The sequence below is a fragment of the Tympanuchus pallidicinctus genome, unplaced genomic scaffold (assembly GCF_026119805.1).
Source record: "Tympanuchus pallidicinctus isolate F22 unplaced genomic scaffold, pur_lepc_1.0 scaffold9, whole genome shotgun sequence".
Classification (NCBI taxonomy): domain Eukaryota; kingdom Metazoa; phylum Chordata; class Aves; order Galliformes; family Phasianidae; genus Tympanuchus; species Tympanuchus pallidicinctus.
The window spans coordinates 21,164,712-21,184,144 of NW_026294813.1; the positions used below are offsets into that span (position 1 = coordinate 21,164,712).

Sequence of the window (19,433 nt, forward strand, 5' to 3'; positions counted from 1 at the left end):
AAAACCCTAGTGAGCAGCAGCAAGTCCTGCTGAGATGTAGCCTCAAGTGTCCCCTCCTTCACAAACCAGAGGAGTACAACAAGTCTGCAAGGAAAGGAAACCTAATTACATTGCACATGTTCTAATTTAAGTTGCTGTGGGTTGCTAGGAGTTTGAGGAGCAGAAACATGAGGTCGCTTCTTGCCTGCGACCATGTCTTTTGCTGATGAAAACTGTATAGACTTTATAGCTTTTCCTGGTGTAATTACATCAAAGATGGATGAGTGGGGATCTTCCCCAAAGACTGGGCTTTCTTTCCTTGAGGAAAAAAAAAAAAAAAAGTCCAACTTTAAAATTAAACATCTAGCAACATGTACACACGTGCACAGATAAATGCACACAGTTGGGCAGGTAGAGCTTTACATATGTGTTGTGATCACAGATGCATGAATAGTCCTTTTTAATAACACCACAAAGATAAGGAATTTAAAAAGTATCACTCGTGTAGTGTTTGCAATACAGAAATGCTAGCCTTCTACATCTGAGACATATCCAAATCGCCACTGGCATTCTGTGAAAGCCTTCTTGCTGCTCTAAAGCACAGTATCACATTTACTCTGCTTTTGCAAAACAGTTTTTGCAGTTGTGGCTTTGACATTGATGGTCACTTCTAATGGAAAGTCATCATTTCAGCCAGCTTGGAGCCCTTTTATTTTCCCTCCCACGCTTACACACAGTCTCATACAGCAAAGCATCTGTATGTTCGCTCTTCAGCTTCTGCCAGAGGGGTATGATTTTGGTGATAACCTATAAAAAAGTATAAATACATGCAGACCGTATTTGCCATGCAAGGGCATTTTTAAATATAGTTTCAATATTTATTGTTTTTTCCCCGTCCATTTACATATAAACCAGAGAAGACATGCACTTCACACAGGAAACATTGGTGGAATTCCTACTTGCCTTTTTTTCTTACTGTTTCAATTTACAGATCATTCTTTGTTTCGTGCTTGTAGTGGAAGGTGTGTCTTATTATCATTGTCTGAATGACAACTCATTTATTTATTTGAAGTCACATTAATCTAGATTGCAAAGAGCCTTGGCAATCTGAACTTGGGACCTTGGTCTTGGGAACCTCCATGGGCGCTTGAAAAAGTGAATGTCAGGAAGCCCAGTTTCTTCTGCTAGCACTGGCAGAAAAATATGGGAAGAAACTGGGTAAATTGCTGTACCTCAATATTTCTGAATAATGACTCCTTCTTCCATTATTTTTTTGGGGATTCGCTGTTGATAAAATTTAGATCGTTTAAAAGCTTTTTGCTCCATGTGAATGATGCGATGGATATAATTCTGAAGGCCATGATGAAAATACTTGTAATAAACTTTTGTTAGGTCATTTTTTTTTAATAATACATCATTTAACAAAGTGTAGTCTTTGTGCACACCACTGCTTCTCTTGAAACATTCATTTGATCCAACATATGTAAGTAAATACATATATGTATTATATATATCCAACATATAAGTAAATCCAACATATGTTATGTGTGGGAAAGGGAAGATATGGAAAACTCAAAGAAGCTCTGTTTTTCTTCTTTTCTTCATTGTAGATATTATATATGTAGGTATCTGGTACCCTCAGTAGTACCTAACCTACTCCAAGTGGAAAAAACATAAGTTAAAAATTACTGCTGTAAGTCTTACAACTGCCAGTCAGGGAAATCTGAAATTCTCAGATATCCATAACAAGCTGAACAGTCTGTAGCAGCAGTGTGCACTGAACTAAAGTCTCCGGCACTTTAAAGTACACATTTTCTAGCTCTGCCCTTTCCATAGTATTCTACAGGGACCACCCATCACAACTGCTGATAAGGTCGTGTGCAGGGTGAGTGATGAATCTGTGCTGATTTCGGAATGTTTTTCTGTCTGCTTGCAGAAAATAAATACGCATGTATATTTGAGAGAAATCCTTGAAGAGAGAATGTGCAAGAGTAATTGCATTGCCTAGTCAAAAACAGAGAGAAAAAAATAAATAGTAACTTAAACTTCAGTGGTTTGAGATTTAGATTTTGTTGCTTATTGTCTCCCCACAATCCTCAAAAACATTACTGAGCACTAAACATGACTTTGGATACAGATAGACACTTCCAACATTTCAGAGGTTTTGCATCTGGGCTCCTGTTCTTCAGAGAACACAGAAGCAGAGAAATGTACACCAAATTAATATGTTCTTCTGTATTTAGGAAAGAAAAAACAGGGTTTTTTAGGAAAAAAATGGCAGCCAGTGCCTAAAAATGACCCCAATGTTCCTCATGTCTTCAGATCCAGCATGTTTTTATTTTGTGCACTTCCACAGATGTATGTGAGATTTAGATCCAGATTGGATATCAGACTTTGTGCCTCATTTGGAAAGGCCAAATCTAAGTAAATCCTATTTTGTGTGGACAGGGTCAGTATGGAGGAATACTTTACATTTATTCACCTCTTGAAAGTCCATGTGTGTGCGCACTTAGCCAGCACAGAGGAATTGTTACAGGAATCACAACAACTTCCTCTATACATTGGTTTCCTGAATGCACTGATATGAATGTTTTCTTTGCATGTGCTCGTCTTCACTCTGGGGAGAACTGCATCTCACTGGGCTTGTAAGGATCTAAAGGTCCTTCCTAGTAAATAAACTCAGCTGTACCACTGGGACAAGCTGCTTTACAACAGCAAGGAATATGGCAAGTGAAATGACTTGTTAAAAAATGTGAAATATTCTTTTTGGTGCCAAGGATGAGGAAGAATTGCTGGGATGAATCCAGAACTGAGGTGTGTTGAGGGATAGAAATGATTCCAGGGGAAGAAAGTAGAGGCTCTGAGCAGTGAGATTTATTACACTGGGATATAGCCTCCCAGAGGAAGGGCTTGAAGACACATTGCTGGAATTGCTTAACACTTGGTTGGACAAAACACTTGAGGATATAGAGAGGATATATGGCCACAGATTTTTAAGGCTAGAAAGAGCCATTGTGATCACTTAGTCAAACCTCCTGCATGACTCATACCAGGGGATTTGCCTAGATGTATTCCTGTCCAATATTTGTCATGCACTAATGCATATCTGTTTGAAAAAACACCCAGCCTAGATTTACAAGAATCTTCCAGTAATCGACAATCCATTGCCATGATAAGCTGTTCTCATGGTTATTTATATTTCCTATTTAATATGTGGGCCATGTTTCTGTCTTACTGCTGTTAGCTTCTACTTCAAACCCTGCATCTATCTGCTAAGCTGAAGGACCTGCTGTGATGCTGTTGTCCCCATTTGAAGTCACTTCGTTGTACGTCAAATGCTTGCAACACCACCCTGACCAGTGCCTTAGCTCATTCCCTCTCTCCTCCAGTACCTCTTTGAAAAACTTACCTTCTACCATCTCTACAGATGCTGATCCCTCAGATAAGCTGTACTGTGGGAGGAAAAAAAATAAGATGTATAATTAGATCTAACTTTGCTCCCTTAGAAATAGACAAGTACATGTTGATGTCTGAGTTATGTCTTCCCCTGTATATATATCACTTCCACTGTACTGTCTTTCCCTGATATACCCTTTGAGTCAGGGTAAGGGATAGTGGACTGTAACTTTGGTGTCAGCATTTTTACGGAGTTACTCAACTCAAGCACACAGCTAGCACTTAAGAGGAAGTAATAACTGCACTGGGAATGGTTCTGCTTCATCAACATGTGTAGAGTGAAGAAATGTATTTAGGTGATTTAGTAGAACACGGGCAATCAAAAGAGCAATACTCTGATGTGCTGGCCATGCTGTACTATTTCTGTATGTAGTCCCAATGGTTCCACTCATAAGAGAGGTCATAAAGAGAGATCTCTGAATTTTTTTTGAAAGTCCAACAACTGAAGATTTTCTACAGACTAGATCATCTGCATCAACAAGCAAATCCTGAGCAGGAGAGCTACAAACTTTGCTGTTTTGGATAGTAATCCCAGACCTGAATTCATACTAAGAGATTTTCTACCTGTTTAATTCAAATTGGTGAAAGAATGGGGATTCAATGAGCTGAATTTTATCCCAAATTTCTTAGGTGAGATGCCAAAGAAACCTAGAAGGCCATTTAATTACAAAGTAATGCTTGATATGCCTTCCAAGCCTTCTTTTAGACCGCTGTACCTTGTTCTCTGTTTTATTCCAGCCCATGCTGCTGTTTTATTTCTGTGGAAAACAAACCTAAACTTGGTCATGGCCTTAAAGTATTTCTGCTGTACCTTAATAAAAGTGTGTTGTGAAAATGGCTAAGAAAGTCTTGAAAGTATAAAATCAAGGGACAATTAAATCTTGGGCTCAGCTCTCTAATTGATTTCCATTGGAGATTCACACTTAATAAAATACAGAAAATTGCATTTTATTTTGGCACATAAATACTGGTAGTGGAGACTGTGGCATTTAGAAAAGAGTATCACTGCACCAGAAAACTCACTTCAGCAAAATGATGCAGTCCAGTTGAGCCCCTTTTATGATCTGACAAATGACTGTTTTTATAGCACACTAAATAAAACCTGCTATTCGAACTGGAGGTTTATTAGTAAAGGTGATTCTGTGATAGCTGGGGAGGGAGGAGGGGGAGGAGGCACAAGGAATGAACATCAAAAGAGGGACACGTGTCATTCAGAAAAAGCACAGAAATGCACCCCAAATGTGATAGCACTCATCATCACCCTGACTATCTCTGCCGCTGAAATAACTGATGTCACCATTACTATTTCTTTGTTGCTCCAAAACTTTATTGCTAGTTTGGTCACATTTCCGCTGATGGAAAAGCCTTTGCTCTGGGTGCAGTGAGGGAATTAGCAAAAGCATCTAGGCAGAAGAGATGGCTGTGGGGAACAACATACGAATAATGATATGATAAAATTAGTCCAGGAGGATTAGCCAGGGCAGTCTGTGACAATAATGCCACCAAAACTGCTGCTTTTATATTCTTGTAAGAGGACGTGCAGGTGGAAGTTTTAATCCTCATAGAATGCACCTATACCTTAGATGTGCCTGTGAATTGCTTGGTGTTTTTCTTCAAACACAACTGCTTAGGTGTGTAAGTGCACTCACGTGGTGGAATACTAAAAGTGATGATTATGGAGAGGGAGAGGGTGTCATCTTTAGACTAGAAACAATCTGCTGTCACACTTCTGATGTCTTCAGCCTCCACAGCAAAGTTCCCCAGAAACAGTGTCATTCACTTGCAGTTGGTATGAGCAATATGGAGAAAAGGATTACATTTCATCCAAAGCATCTTTGAAAAATGGGCACAGAGTACATATAAAGTGAGAGGACGAAACTGAAATGATAGTTGTCCTATGGTTTTTGCATATGGGGTAGGTTTCACTGCATGCTTACTTGAATTGTTAGGAATGACAGCATAAGAGTTTGAGGCTAGATGAGTGTGTTCCTATTCTCTTTCATCACAAGATAATTATTTTACTAATAAAAACCAAGGAGAATCCCACTCAGGAGATGGAGACCAGCTTTTTGAAAGAGTCAAGAACATGGTATACATCCCACATCATCTGCTGGCTCTACAGAGAGTGTGGTTTTGAGTTCATAACAAGTGGAGCTAAAAATTTATCATGTATGACATCTCCAGGCAGATTTTCCAACAGGAATGAACCACCCACCTCTTGTTGCGGATCAGTTTCATGTTTTCAGGGTGAATTGGTAGGGCAGGACTCAGCCCTTGATGCAGAGAAGTGGAAAAACTTTCCTTTCCTTCAGTATATTTAAACCCCTTTGCGAATTTTCATGAAATTTAACCCAGATACACCAAATTGATGTTCTGGCAGATTTCTGGACTTTGTTCTAATGCTGTAGCATATGCAATACTTCATGCTAGACCTTAGCTGCAATCAGGATGCTTTGAAAGAATTAATCTGGCGGTCAGTAACTGCTAAATGAAGTGCATGCTAAAAGAATGATGAGATAACTGACTGGAGCTCACAGCTTTTATGACCTTTTCTAAATGCCTGTTTTCAGGTGAATTCAGCATCTCCTTGACATTCAAGGACTCAATTTATACTCAAATTATTTAACTCTAGTGGAAAGAAGCATTGGCCTCAATGGAAAAGCCATTTATAATTCCCCCACCCCTTGGAAAAAAATAAATGCATTCAGGATAAAGCTACAATTCCTATAATAAATGAAATCTTTCAATGCAAATTAAGCACTGCAGGCTTTTAAAAATTACAGCAGAAACTTAGAGTACACAGCTGCTCACATCCTTATTTCCAATTTAGTAATCTGAGACGTGCTGAAGCATTAATGTTTTGGACAACACCACAGACGTTTCAGAAATAAATACTTACTGCTAGCATTTCTATAAAGCCAATAGAACTCCATCCATCCTGGGACCCTTCTGCCATTTGATTTTGCCCTCAAATGCAGAAGTTACAGAGGAAGGAGAAAAAGCATAAAACATAAAGTTAGACATGCAATTTTTTTACTTGCACACCAGCTCCATGGGACTATAGCGCTACTGAAGGGATGGAAATACATTTCATATATCAATATTAAAGTATTTGTGTCAGTGATGGTTCATTAACCCAGCTTTTGGACCAAAAAAAAAAAAAAAACCCAAGAAGTTTAGCAAGACATTTTCCTCTGCAAACCCCTGCTTCTTGGGTGTAATGCCCAATTGAAACACTCACTTAGAACTCTATGCACTGGCTAAAGGTCAAGCAAGGATCGAACTAGGGCTGTCTCACCAAAACTGTGTTAGTTCTGTTATAGTCCACCTTAGGTGGTATTTGTTCTCTACTAGCTGCCTAAAGTTAGGCAGCAAAACATGTTATGCTTAAACATGATACTTCAACTGCATTGTTATGTCAGTGGTGATGGGCTCTTTGTTGGAAATGACAGAAAAATCCCATTGTTTAGGGTTTTCCCAGACTCGGTGTTTAATGTGTAGCTCTGAAAAGAATAGGGTTGATAAATGTTTGATAAAAAAAAAAAAAGAGTATGTGCAGAGATGACCTTATTCTGCAAGTAAGGAATGGATCAGATCCTAGTTCCAAATTTAACCTTTATAAACTCACAATCTGTTGCAGTTTACCCAAATAAAATCCTCAATTACTGTGTTTGGAAATTGAAAGTGTTTGGAATGCAGCTGAACACTGAAGTAGCATGCAAATCATCATTTAAAGCAGTACCAAAATTAATTTGGAATAACTTAGAATCTGACAGTTATAAAGCAAATCAGGATGCCTTAGTTGGAAGGCACAAAAAACTATATTATTTGCAATCTTGTGAGCATCTTTAGACCATTCAGTAATCTCTGTGTATTGCTTTACCGTTTCTGTAAAATAAGGACTTTAGTTAATATTCTCAAAAGGTTTGCAATGCAAAAGCTTTTGTTTTATCAATATTTTTACTTAGTTATCTTGACCATGCCCATGGTAAGAACAACAAGCTGCTTAAGCTGCAGCAGCAAATAACAACACCAACTTTCCCATGGAATTTCACCTTTTCTGTATTGATATGATTACACAAATATCTCAGGGAAAACAGAGGTGTATAACAACAGCAGTGCAAATCTGCAGGGACTCCCAGCACCTTCAGTGGAGCTCTTCTTGATGTGCACAGCACTGCACCACAGTCTGCTATGTTTATGTTCAGCGAATGGACACAAACAGTTGATGCTTTGCTTTTAATTAACCCACTCTTAGCCCATGCTGTGTCTTGCTCTCAAGTAGTCCCCCTGCAGCTTCGTGTTAACTCCTGCCTCTCTTTCGATATCTAATGAATGATCCTTAGTTGTGTGAATGTGGTGGTGTTTGGGCTTTGTGCTATTGAAGATTGAGGATTTTAAGAAAGGAGTGAACTCTGGCACTGCCCTGGAAAATTCCCCTTCTTTAGGACAATAATCGTGAATTTCATATTAATGCCTGATGACATGTTTTCTATCCATATTTTAATTGGAATTAAAGCCCTTGTATCAGTTTTGAACTAGCTTTAGTGGAGTTTCTCACAAGATGTTACTGCTGTTTTCCTTTCTATCAAGTGTCACATTCCAATTTGTGATCCCTCCTCCATGATTACAGTTACTAAGGATATACAAGACTTCCTGAGCCCTTTCAGACACTTGCTATTACAAACTGACCTGATTCAATCAAACAATCCTGATATAAATTGACCACAATTACTGCTAAACCCGTAAGTCATCAGACCAGAACCAAGTTTCTCTAGACCTTGAATCTCCTCTACCTAGCATCTTTTATTTACAGAGTAAAGCTGGCTCTGGAAGGCTTGGAGCACTCACCAAAAGATGTGAACTGTCTCCAACCTTTAGTTCTGATTATAAGCTTCAAGTGAGCTGTTTTCAGTTGCCCCACTGGGAAATGAGAGGAAATGCTCAGTTTCAGTTTTGAGCAAAAGTATGATCTGAGCTAGGATTATTTATTCATGTGCTGGAGCAGGATATCTCAGACTTTTTCTTCCTCTCAAAGGGTTTTATTTTCCAGCAACTTATTTTCATGCATGTCTAGGATGCAGAAACTGAAGAGAAAGCTTTTCAAGAGGAACGAATTATCTGGAGTTTCTCCCATTTTTTGGAACTCCTTGTAAAAAAGGACCAAAGCCACATCTGTTGTTTTTAGAAGGCAGGTGCACATTGCATTTCCATCTTATCATTACTGCAGCCAGATATTTTCATTCAGTCCTAAAAAATCTCAGGCTGACCTTTTGCCTCATCAAAGAGCTGTTTTCGGAATAGTTTAGAAACATTATCAACCTCGTCTTTAATTTTTTCAAAACGGAATTAGGAATGAATGCAGCCTTGCCTTTTCTCAAACCAGGCTAGGTGCAAGGAAGGTCTGGTCTACATGCAAAACAGCTCCCTTAGCAGAATGCTGTGCCTGAGCTAATATACTTCTCTGCATGGCTTGGAAGCAATCTTATGACTCAGCATCAACCAGCCCAGGTGGCCAACAGACCAAACTCTTGCATAAATTAAAACAGTCACCCCATTGATTTCCAATGAGATGTCAGCTCCTCATTGCCAGAATTGCTACCAAAAATGCCTTTCAGGTTCCTAGACCACACAGAGGAATTGAACAATGCTTTTCTGAGATTCTTGCTTGCTGGAGAGGCAGGAGTGGCCCTGAGAAAAGGCAAACACTTCCAAAGTCTCTAAGTGATATTATTTGTTTAGGAAAGCCTTTCCTCATTTTTATTTTATTTTATTTTCAGCCTGTGAAGAAGAAAACAAAGGACGGTATGTCCCCAGAGCATACTCTGATGTGTCACTGTGGATGCCAATCCCCACAGACACTCCCAATGTTATTAATTTTTAAAACAAACTTGCTGATTGAGGTTCTGACTGCCTTTAAATTGTCTCTACAAGGAGACCGTGTACTAATTAACCCACAGAAACAATCAATGATGTACCTTTTTCAAGTTTCAGGGTGATTAGAATATGAAAATGAAGAGCACAATAGTGCAGATGTTTTAAAATCACAGCAGACAGCAATTAGTGACATGGGAACCAGCTGCTTATCTCTCCATATAAAGCCTCTTAATAGGGAATTACACTTGAGGAGCCATTACACAGATGGATCTGCAAATGATTTAAAGAGGGGGCGTAGTAGTATTAACTTTGATTTGCAAGCCAGATTCCTGACAAGCTGTATGTCAGGAATATATACCTCTAGAATTTTTTTCCTTTTTCCTTTTGGAGCAAAAAGTTACCACACCCTGTAAGCTACTAGATTTGTTTCAAGTTATATCCAAGTGTTTATTATTCTCTTTTTCTTATTTTTCTTTTTTTTTTTTTTTTTCCCCTGTAGATTAGTTTGGATTTTTTTTTTTTTCTCATGTTCACATTAATTTATTGATTTGGTTACTGGAATCTTTTCCTGCTTTCTGCTTTGGGACTGGAAGTAGCATGTAAATTTCGAGAGAAGCTCAGAGGGGATGTGGAGGCAGAGTGATACATCTAGTAGTTAAAATAAGAGTCCAAGAGGGACGGATTCAGCCATTGGGTACTCTTTGTAGAGTAAGGCACTATTCATTAGGAAGGTGGCTATAATATGTCTTTCCTTTTTAATGGTTGAGGCCTGCGTGCCTGAATAAAATTATCAAGATAAGTATATCAGTAGGTGCAGGGATACACAGGTCTGGCAAGGCATGTGAAAGCACACACTGCCATCTCTGCTCTCTGTGCGATTCTCTTCAATTGCAAACAAGATGTATCCTGCTTGTAAGTCTACATAAAGCTACCTGAAGTGAGGACTGAAAGTCATGAGCTTGACGCTAAAACCATTTCACTAATGGTAAGAGGATTCATAAGTCACTTTTTTTAGTATAAGTTTTAGTGCATAGTGGATTGTGTTGCTCAAACTTCCTTGCAGTTATAAAGCAGAAGATATTATTTTTACTTTTTAAAGGAAAGGTGGGGTTATAACCCACTAAGGCTTTCTTGTAAACTGAATCAAGAGAAATATTGACCAAGGTTAGTGATAAAATTACATGGGTTAAAATATGTTTCTACTTTTCTATCAGGTGAAGGAGTAGAATAATCCAGAATAATTAGTTGCTAAAGAAAATCTCTTTAAATGGAAGTGAGAACTACAAATAGAGGGGCTGAAGTTTGAAGTATTTTTAGGATATCATAAACCAAAAAGTAAACAAAAGTTAATCATTTCACTTTTCAGGAAAAAGCCCACTGTTCTTGGTACTGGTCTCAAGCTGTGTTGCCATAGGAACGCTTTTTGAGTCAAAAGACCCCTGCTATAGATCTGCAGTATATTACATGCTCACTGACAAATAAAATAATGAATTTCTGTGTAAGGTAGCAAGATATAGGCTTGTGAAGAGCCTCGTTTACTCTTACCAAGCCTCCCTTTGCTCCGCTCCCCCTCAACAGACCCAATATCCTCCAGTAGTTTATCCCAGATATTAGATATATTATGATATCTCTTGTTTGTTTCTTAGGATTGTGCTCACCCAGAAAGGCAAGATGAAGCCTAACTGTTAGGACCAATGGGATCAGAAAGCAGTACAGAAAAATACACCATAAAAAGAAATAGATTTTGCTGCATTACTTTTAACCAGTTTACTGTTGCTTTTAAGAAGACAGTCCCCATGTATTTGATATAGCCTATGAAATCCAACCTACTGCAGCTGCATGCTCTCTGATTACTTTGGTCTTTCCTCCACAAGAATTATTTTGGGATGACATGGACATGTCTGGCAGGAGAGAGCAAACTGTAAACGTTATGCTGGAAGGATACCATGAAGAGACCCTGTGGACTGCTATTTGCTACAGCAGATATTTAGTTTGACATCCCATTTCAGAAATGAAGTTCTCCAATCCTGTCGACTGGTTTTTGAGGCCCTGTTAAAATTGGAATATTTATCTATGTGGTAAAATGCCTCAAGCGTTGGCACCTTTGATGACAGAGGGATATCTTTCTCATGAACTGTAAGATTAATGTTGTGGTGGCCTGTGGTACTGCAGTAATGACAAGGCTATCATTAGGGATATGTTGGTAGTTGCATCACCATTTTATAGTGCGTGGAACAAGGAAATGAGACTGGAGGATTCAACTGATATATCAGCACTCATCTCTCATATACAGCTGGCCTCTCAATGCTGAGCCCTTATTAATGGCTTTAAATATAGAGATTATTGCTTCTTTTAAACCAGAGATTCCTGTGTGTGTGCAGTGTGCTTAGAGACACCAGGGTGTTGCTAGCTTGTGATGTTTTTTTCTTGCTATAGTCACCTTCTCTTTTTCCGAATGAAATTGTTCCTGTTGCTTAGTTTTGCAGCTCAGCATTTTGGAAATAATGTGAGGGGCAGGAGTTGCTTTGACAGCAGCCATAGAGCTGAGATCTCTACCTTGGCACAGCACCAGGGGCTGGGAGAGACCTCAACCCACTATTTCCAGGCTTTTTTTCTGAATAAAAAATTGTACACTGGAAGAGTATGTTCTATGTGAGGCATGAAAACATACTCAACTTCATTCTAGAGACATGGAAACAGGTGGGCTGTGTTTTCCCTTGTATTTTACCCAAGGAGGACATTGATGTTGTGCTTGGGAGCTGCGTGCCCCTAGGCTGCAGTGCGGCTGGAGCGTGGGAGGCTGCTGAGAGGAGGAGCCGATTTCTTCCCCGAGGCCTATTTATGCTTTCGGCTCTTTTCTCAGGCTGAAAAAAAGGAAAGAAAAGTGTGTCACTCGCCCGTGACATCTGCAGCACCACCGCAGCTGCATACTTTCATTTTCTCACTCCACAATTCCTGGAAATCTCTGCTTTCCCTGAGCGTAGCTGGTCCATATGTACAACAGCTGAACTATCCACAGGATTTAAGAGTCCCCTATTACTCTGCAAACAATGGACCAGAACAACTTCATCGTTACCGCCTATTCCAGAAAGGCCACATGTCCTTTTTCATGTGAATACTAAGGATACCTCAACATTACTTTGCCTATAAGTTGCATGTTTGCTGGTCACTAAATAACATATTGTGGACTTGGGGTGTTTAGCACCTTACAAATCCCCTCTGAAATTGATCAAAATTTGAGGACACCTAATTTCCCAGAGGACTAGGCCTCAAGGAGCTCAGAACCATTTTGTGCTGACCCCAAAATCTCTGTGGCAAACAACCCAAGCAGGGATCTAATGTAATGCTGCTGATAGAAACTTAATTGTAACAGCATGTTTGCAGAAACATGAGACACTTAGCAGTTGTTTTCTATTGTTCTTTCCTTAGTTACGCATTTATTTTAAGTCTCTCATCATTTATTTGGTATTCAGAACGGTGTTGTTACAGTTTGTTGGGAACAGTTGTTTGCTTGTTTACTAGATGCTCAAAATCAGTTGCACGGTTTGGTCCAGAGCTTTACAAAACATAACATCTGAATGTGACCAGAGAAAACAAATGGCTAGAGGAGGTCAGAGAGAGAAAATAAAATGTATGTTTCATTGTTTTTTACACTTAAAAGAGTTTTGAAAAAGTTATAGCTGTAAAGAAATATAATTTTCTCAAAATGAAGAAGGCCTGCCAAGAATAAAGTAGCCTTTATTTTGCTCTGAAGACGACTTTGGTATAATTCTGCCCTTTCTGTTACCCCTGCAGTTTGAAGGCTTGCTGTCAGATTAAAAAGTGTATTGAAGATGTCACTTCCCAACAATGCAAATATCAGATTATTAAAATATAAAGAGAATAATGCAAATCTTGAACTTGCCAAGTGTACCTCACATAGTGGATACTATGCTTATCATTTTTAACCATTGATTTTGTGGTGATGACTTCTACATGGTAATTTAAACAAGCAGATCTTTGAGGATTTTGGCTTTGTGGGGAGATGAACTCATAGGTTTTCCTCTTGTTTGTTGTAGCTTCCTAGATAATTCTATATTCATGTTGTTTACATTAGTGGATTTAATTTTGAGCATTGAGTTTACTAGGGATTGTTTTTAAGGAAAAGCATTCTCACCGAGAGGCTAAGTTTCACCATTCATTCATTGGAAGGGAATATTTTACTCATGTTTTAAATTAAAAATCAATAAAAAATGTTTCCTCTGCAATTTAGCATTTATAGAAAATATTTCCATTGTTTTTAGAGTGGGAAAACACACAAAACTTGTTTACAATGCATGAATCTGAATGCAAACTTGACTGAAATATAAGGACACTTTATAAAGGCTCCTAACTGTTATGAGGACTTTGGCTTAGAGCAGTTGTCATTCACTATGCAACTAAAGAGCTGCAGCCAGTGGTTGTGACTGGACTGATAAACTAACTTTTTCCCTGATTTTTTTTTTTCTTTTCTTACCTTCCAGGTTTATGACAGGCCACAGAAACATTCTACCCTGCACTATGATCCAGGCCTCCAACAAGACTTCACCAGTGATACCTTAAAATCAAAGCACCAGCAGAAAAGTAGCAACCAGCACCATCTTGACTGGTCAGCAAGCTCCAATACTGGATCCACTTCTCAAAGTTGCTTCATCAACGCAGAACCCAGTCGAGAAGCTGTTAGTGCCACCAAGGTCACTCCTCCAGAGCCAGGAGTTTCCTTCAGTAAATCCCAAGCAAAGAAGTCATGTGCCAGCAGCACGTGGGGGCAGCTGTCTGTCAGCAGCAAAGAGCTTGCCATTTGCAGTGCAGTCTCATCACCCAACAACATTGGTGTGACTGCTCAGCCAAGCGGTGTCTCCGAGAGCAACGGGCTGTTGCCTATTGGTGATCAAGACGGAGGCGTGCAGCTGGAAGCTCCTGATCAGTCTGCTGGGAGTACAAAGAAGAAGTCCAGCAAAAAGGACTTGATATGTCAAACCATCCAAACTGCTGACATTGAGTGGATGAAGAGCGCTCAGAAAGCATTTGACAGCAAATGCCATGACAGCATGGAAGGAAAAAAAGAATCTTATTCAATGGACAGTGTGTTAGATGCGTCACCATCAAAACAGAATCCCACTTCTGCTAGCAGCTGTGAAAATGACACTAGCCATGTACGAATTACTATCCCAATAAAGTCTCCAACAACAGATACATCCAGCCACAAAAGGAAAAAAAGGCAGTCTACGAAATCTTCAATGGAGAAAGCTATCCAAGAGAAAAGTCTGCCTTCTGGGCTTGCTATTAGCAGTGAAGTAGCAAACAGGACTATTTCTCAGTCAGAAGGGAGTAAAAAAGATATTCGAGTCACAAAGCCAGGGAAAGTGATTGAAAATGAGTCTCCCTTAGCAGCTATTGACAGCAGTGTGCTTATTGACAGAGCTTCCCCCAACAGTGCCACCAGACTCAGAAAATCTGTAGCTGTGACATCTACTCTCCTATCCACTGATCTCCCCACAGCTAACAAACTGTCTGAGGTCCAGCACCCCAAACTCACAGCTAAACGGCGATGGACCTGCAGCAAACCTAAATCTATCCTTCGGGAGACCTCCATGACCGCATCTGAAAAGATGATGGTGGAACCTCCTTCAGCCTATCCCATCACGCCATCCAGCCCTCTGTATACCAATACAGACAGTCTTACTGTGATCACACCTGTCAAGAAAAAAAGAGGACGACCAAAGAAACAGCCTTTGCTTACTGTTGAAACCATTCATGAGGGAACATCCACTAGCCCAGTGAGTCCAATCAATCGTGAATTTCCAGGAACTAAGAAAAGAAAGAGGAGACGGAATCTGGCCAAGTTGGCTCAGATGGTCCCAGGAGAGGACAAGTCCATCAGTGATCTTAAGTTTCACAAAAAGGTTGGAAAGCTTGGGGTCTTGGATAAGAAGACTATCAAGACCATTAATAAGATGAAGACCCTTAAGAGAAAGAATATTCTCAATCAGATTTTGTCCTCCTGCTCCAGCAGCATAGCTCTGAAAGCGAAAATCCAGCCACCATCTAGCGCTGGGCCAACAACCATTGATGCCAGACTAGGGAAGCAGATCAATGTCAGCAAGAGGGGGACTATCTACATTGGTAAAAAACGGGGGAGGAAGCCAAGAGCAGAACTGCAGCCTCAACCAGAAGAACCTAAGACAGCCATGAAGCACTCAAGGCCTGTTTCCAGCCAGCCAGAAAACCCAGCAGTGCCTTCCAACCTGCAGTCACTTGTGGCATCGTCACCAGCAGCTATTCATCCGCTTTCAACACAGTTAGCAGGGACTAATGGCAACCTTAGCCCTGCAAGCACTGAAACAAATTTTTCAGAGTTAAAAACTATGCCAAATCTTCAACCTATCAGTGCTCTTCCTACAAAAACCCAGAAAGGAATGCACAGTGGAACTTGGAAGCTGTCTCCACCCAGGTTAATGGCTAATTCACCTTCCCACCTCTGTGAAATAGGTTCTCTAAAAGAAGTTACGCTGTCACCAGTGAGTGAGTCTCACAGTGAGGAAACCATTCCGAGCGACAGTGGGATAGGTACAGACAACAACAGTACTTCTGACCAGGCTGAGAAAAGCTCAGAATCCCGCCGGAGATACTCCTTTGATTTCTGCACCCTGGACAATCCAGAGGCTATCCCATCTGACACCAGCACAAAAAACAGGCATGGTCACCGGCAGAAACATCTCATTGTGGATAACTTTCTCTCTCACGAGAGCATGAAAAAGCCAAAGCACAAGAGGAAAAGGAAAAGCTTGCAAAACAGAGATGATCTCCAGTTTCTGGCAGACCTTGAGGAACTCATCAATAAATTTCAAGTGTTCAGGATTTCGCATCGTAGTTACACATTTTATCATGAAAATCCATATCCCAGCATCTTCAGGATTAATTTTGATCATTATTACCCTGTGCCATATATCCAGTATGACCCATTGCTCTATCTTCGCAGGACCTCTGACATGAAGTCTAAGAAGAAGCGTGGTAGACCTGCCAAAACCAATGACACCATGACAAAGGTGCCTTTTTTACAAGGGTTCGGTTACCCTATTCCCAGTGGGAGTTACTATGCACCCTATGGAATGCCTTACACATCAATGCCTATGATGAATCTTGGTTACTATGGTCAGTATCCAGCTCCTTTGTACCTGTCTCACACGCTCGGAGCGGCTTCCCCATTTATGAGACCTACCGTGCCCCCACCCCAATTCCATGCAAGCTCTCATATGAAGATGTCCACCACTGCCAAGCATAAAGCAAAACATGGAGTGCACCTACAAACACCTGTGGGAATGGGCCTTGGAGACATGCAGTCCTCTTTGGCTCCTCCAAAGGTTGGAGGAACAAGCCTTTCAAGTAGCCGACTTCACAAAAGGAAACACAAACATAAGCACAAGCATAAGGATGAGAGGATAGTGGGGACACATGAAGATCTGAGTGGTCTCTTTGCTAGCAAGTCCACTGGCTTCTCCAGTCACTCTATCAATGAAAGGCTAAGTGGCTCAGATAAAGATATATCCTTGCTCAGTGAGAAAAGCAAGCATAAGGAGAAGCAAAAGCACCAGCATTGTGAAACTGGACACAAAGGCTCAAAGAGCAACTTTGAAGTGGATACGCTGTCTACCTTATCACTTTCTGATGCCCAGCAGTGGACACAGAGTAAAGATAAAAGTGATTCAAGCAATGATCCCATTGACTCTTGCACAAAGAGATACTCTGGTAATACTGAGAGTAATGCAAGGTCAGAGTCCCTGGACATGTTTGGTGAAATGAATTCCTCGAGTGAGAAACGGGATAATGATGGAAGTGGGAATAAAAGAAGAAGTTTCGAAGGGTTTGGAACTTACAGAGAAAAGGACATTCAGCCCTTCAGGATAAATAGGAAGGATAGAAGTACTTATGATTCTTCTGCTTCTTCTGGTAAGTTCTGCTTTATTTTATTTTTTCTTACTGCACTTTAATTTTAATGCTGAACAGAGGGACTTGCGATTTTTCAATAATTTTATTCAAGTCATTCACTTCTCTGACTGTTTGTAATTGATTCTCATTTTCCATCTAGACTTTAGGGATACTGACAAGAAAGCTGGCTACATGTTAATTTGAGTCCTACACAAGTATTTAGGTTGTTAGACAGCATTTATGAATATTTCTTTTCACCTTGCATATTTATTCTTGCTTGTTGCACTTCTGCCAAAAGTCCCCCCATCATGTTCTACAGCAGCAGCAATTACAAAACCTGCTGGCAAAGCAGGCAACTCTCTTACTCGGATCTAATATCTTAAGGTGATAGTTGTTGCCCAGCCTTTGGAAGTACAGCCACAGCACTGAATAGAGTTACTTTGCTCTCACCTATAAAGCGTACAAAGTTCATTTGTTGAAGGGCTGAGAAAGATGTATGGGAATTTGTGGATCGGTATTCTGTGACTGGTATGGTGTCTTATCCAGAGGAACCTAGGATGGTGAAGGCTACAGTGAATATGTAGAGACCCTTGCTACAATCATTGTGTGAATCTGTTACTTCTAGTTGGTAGGTGTGATATAAAGTAATTATCCTGAAATCAAGTGGCTGAAAGAAGGGATTGGTGTCATGGAAACAATAAACCCTGACTGGCTATGAAGAGTTTGAGGATGTATGACTAGGAAATATAAGCTAGGTTTGCAGGGAAAGAAAAAAACTCTTTTGGATACTAAGGACATCTGTTCCTCTCTTACAGAGTTGAAAAGGGGGAAAAGAATCTGAATCTTGCCTGAAAGACTGAACTGTACTTTACAATAGGGAGCAGACTTTATGATGACGGAAGCAGGTGTTTTGCTGAATTTAGCTTGAAAGCAAATTCAGTGCTCCTGCACCACCACATATTTATCACAAAGTAGGTTTCATACTTGTTGGAGAAAGGGTGAACTTTACTGAAACCAGCAGTAGAGATTCCGATGTGCTAGAGAAGAGCTTCAAAGAAACATAATTTAGCCTCAAAAACAAAACAAACAAACAACAACAAAAAAAGAGAATCAACAGAGAACAGAGAAGGAGAAGAGAATGTGTATAACTTGCCAATGTGAGCCTTTCCAGATTTTTATTGACTTGTATCTGATTGAGATCCAAAGACTGCTCATATTTAAGCTATTTAGACATTTCCTTTACTGAGTCAAAGATCTGGGCTGTTATGATGAAAATCAGTCTGAAATGGGAGCTTATCTCATGAAAACTCCCCCACTTGCTGTACCATACAATATCAGACCAGTTGTGACACCCAGAAATGAGAAACATGAAAATGTTGGAAAGAGACTGAATTCAATCCCAAGTTATATGAGAATTGTTATATGCCTGTCAAAGAACAAAATCATTCTCCAGCAAGCATTTTGTAAGCTATTGCAGAAAGGAAGTTGTGTTTCAGCAAACAAAAGTCTTTGGAATTTTTTATTAAGTTATTTCTATTGTCTATTGGAAGCTATTAATTTCACAGTTTGATAATAGTTGGATTTTTAGCCTCTGCCTTCTGAACAGAAGATGTCTGCTAAGCCTGTTTTTCCAGTTTAATATATTTCACTCAGGCATAGAAAAATGACAAGAAACAATTAGCATTGGTGAGCCCAAATGAGTTTTCAAAGTAGGGATGTGATCCCTACCAGGCTGATTTGGAAGTAGGATTTGCTAAGAAAAAAATGCGTTCCTGACATTTTCCTTCTGTTTATTTGACCATGAAAATGAATAAGATGGAGGTCTTGCAATAGGATCTTCATAAAATTTGCTGCTTAAACTTTTTAAACTGTTTCTCATTTACACAAAAAAATATTTTTATTTATTTTTAATTTTCATGATTACAACTGCACATCATTCTCCGTGACCTAATCCATTCAAGTCACAGATTATGACCTGGTTTCTTTATTGTTAAGCTATTATTTAGATGGAAAAATCATCAGCAGTTAGCTAAGCAAGGCCAGCTAACTAGAACCATACCTTGCTTTGCAAGGAAAAATGCCAAAATTAAGTATGTCTTCCAAGAAAGACCTGGAGCCAAGACTGCTCATTAAAACCTAGGAACATCTGTCAGCTTGTGACTGTCTAAGATCTC

The 19,433-nt window shown here is 39.8% G+C and overlaps 1 protein-coding gene across 1 annotated transcript in view; it reads left to right on the top strand.

Moving 5' to 3' along the window:
* The window catches only part of SETBP1 (SET binding protein 1), a 267,955-nt gene that overhangs the window by 170,989 nt on the left and 77,533 nt on the right, over positions 1–19,433 (top strand). Inside the window, exon 5 of the mRNA XM_052670636.1 lies at positions 13,815–17,280. Within this exon, the coding sequence (XP_052526596.1) occupies positions 13,815–17,280 (3,466 nt within the window). The remainder of the gene's footprint in view (positions 1–13,814; positions 17,281–19,433) is intronic.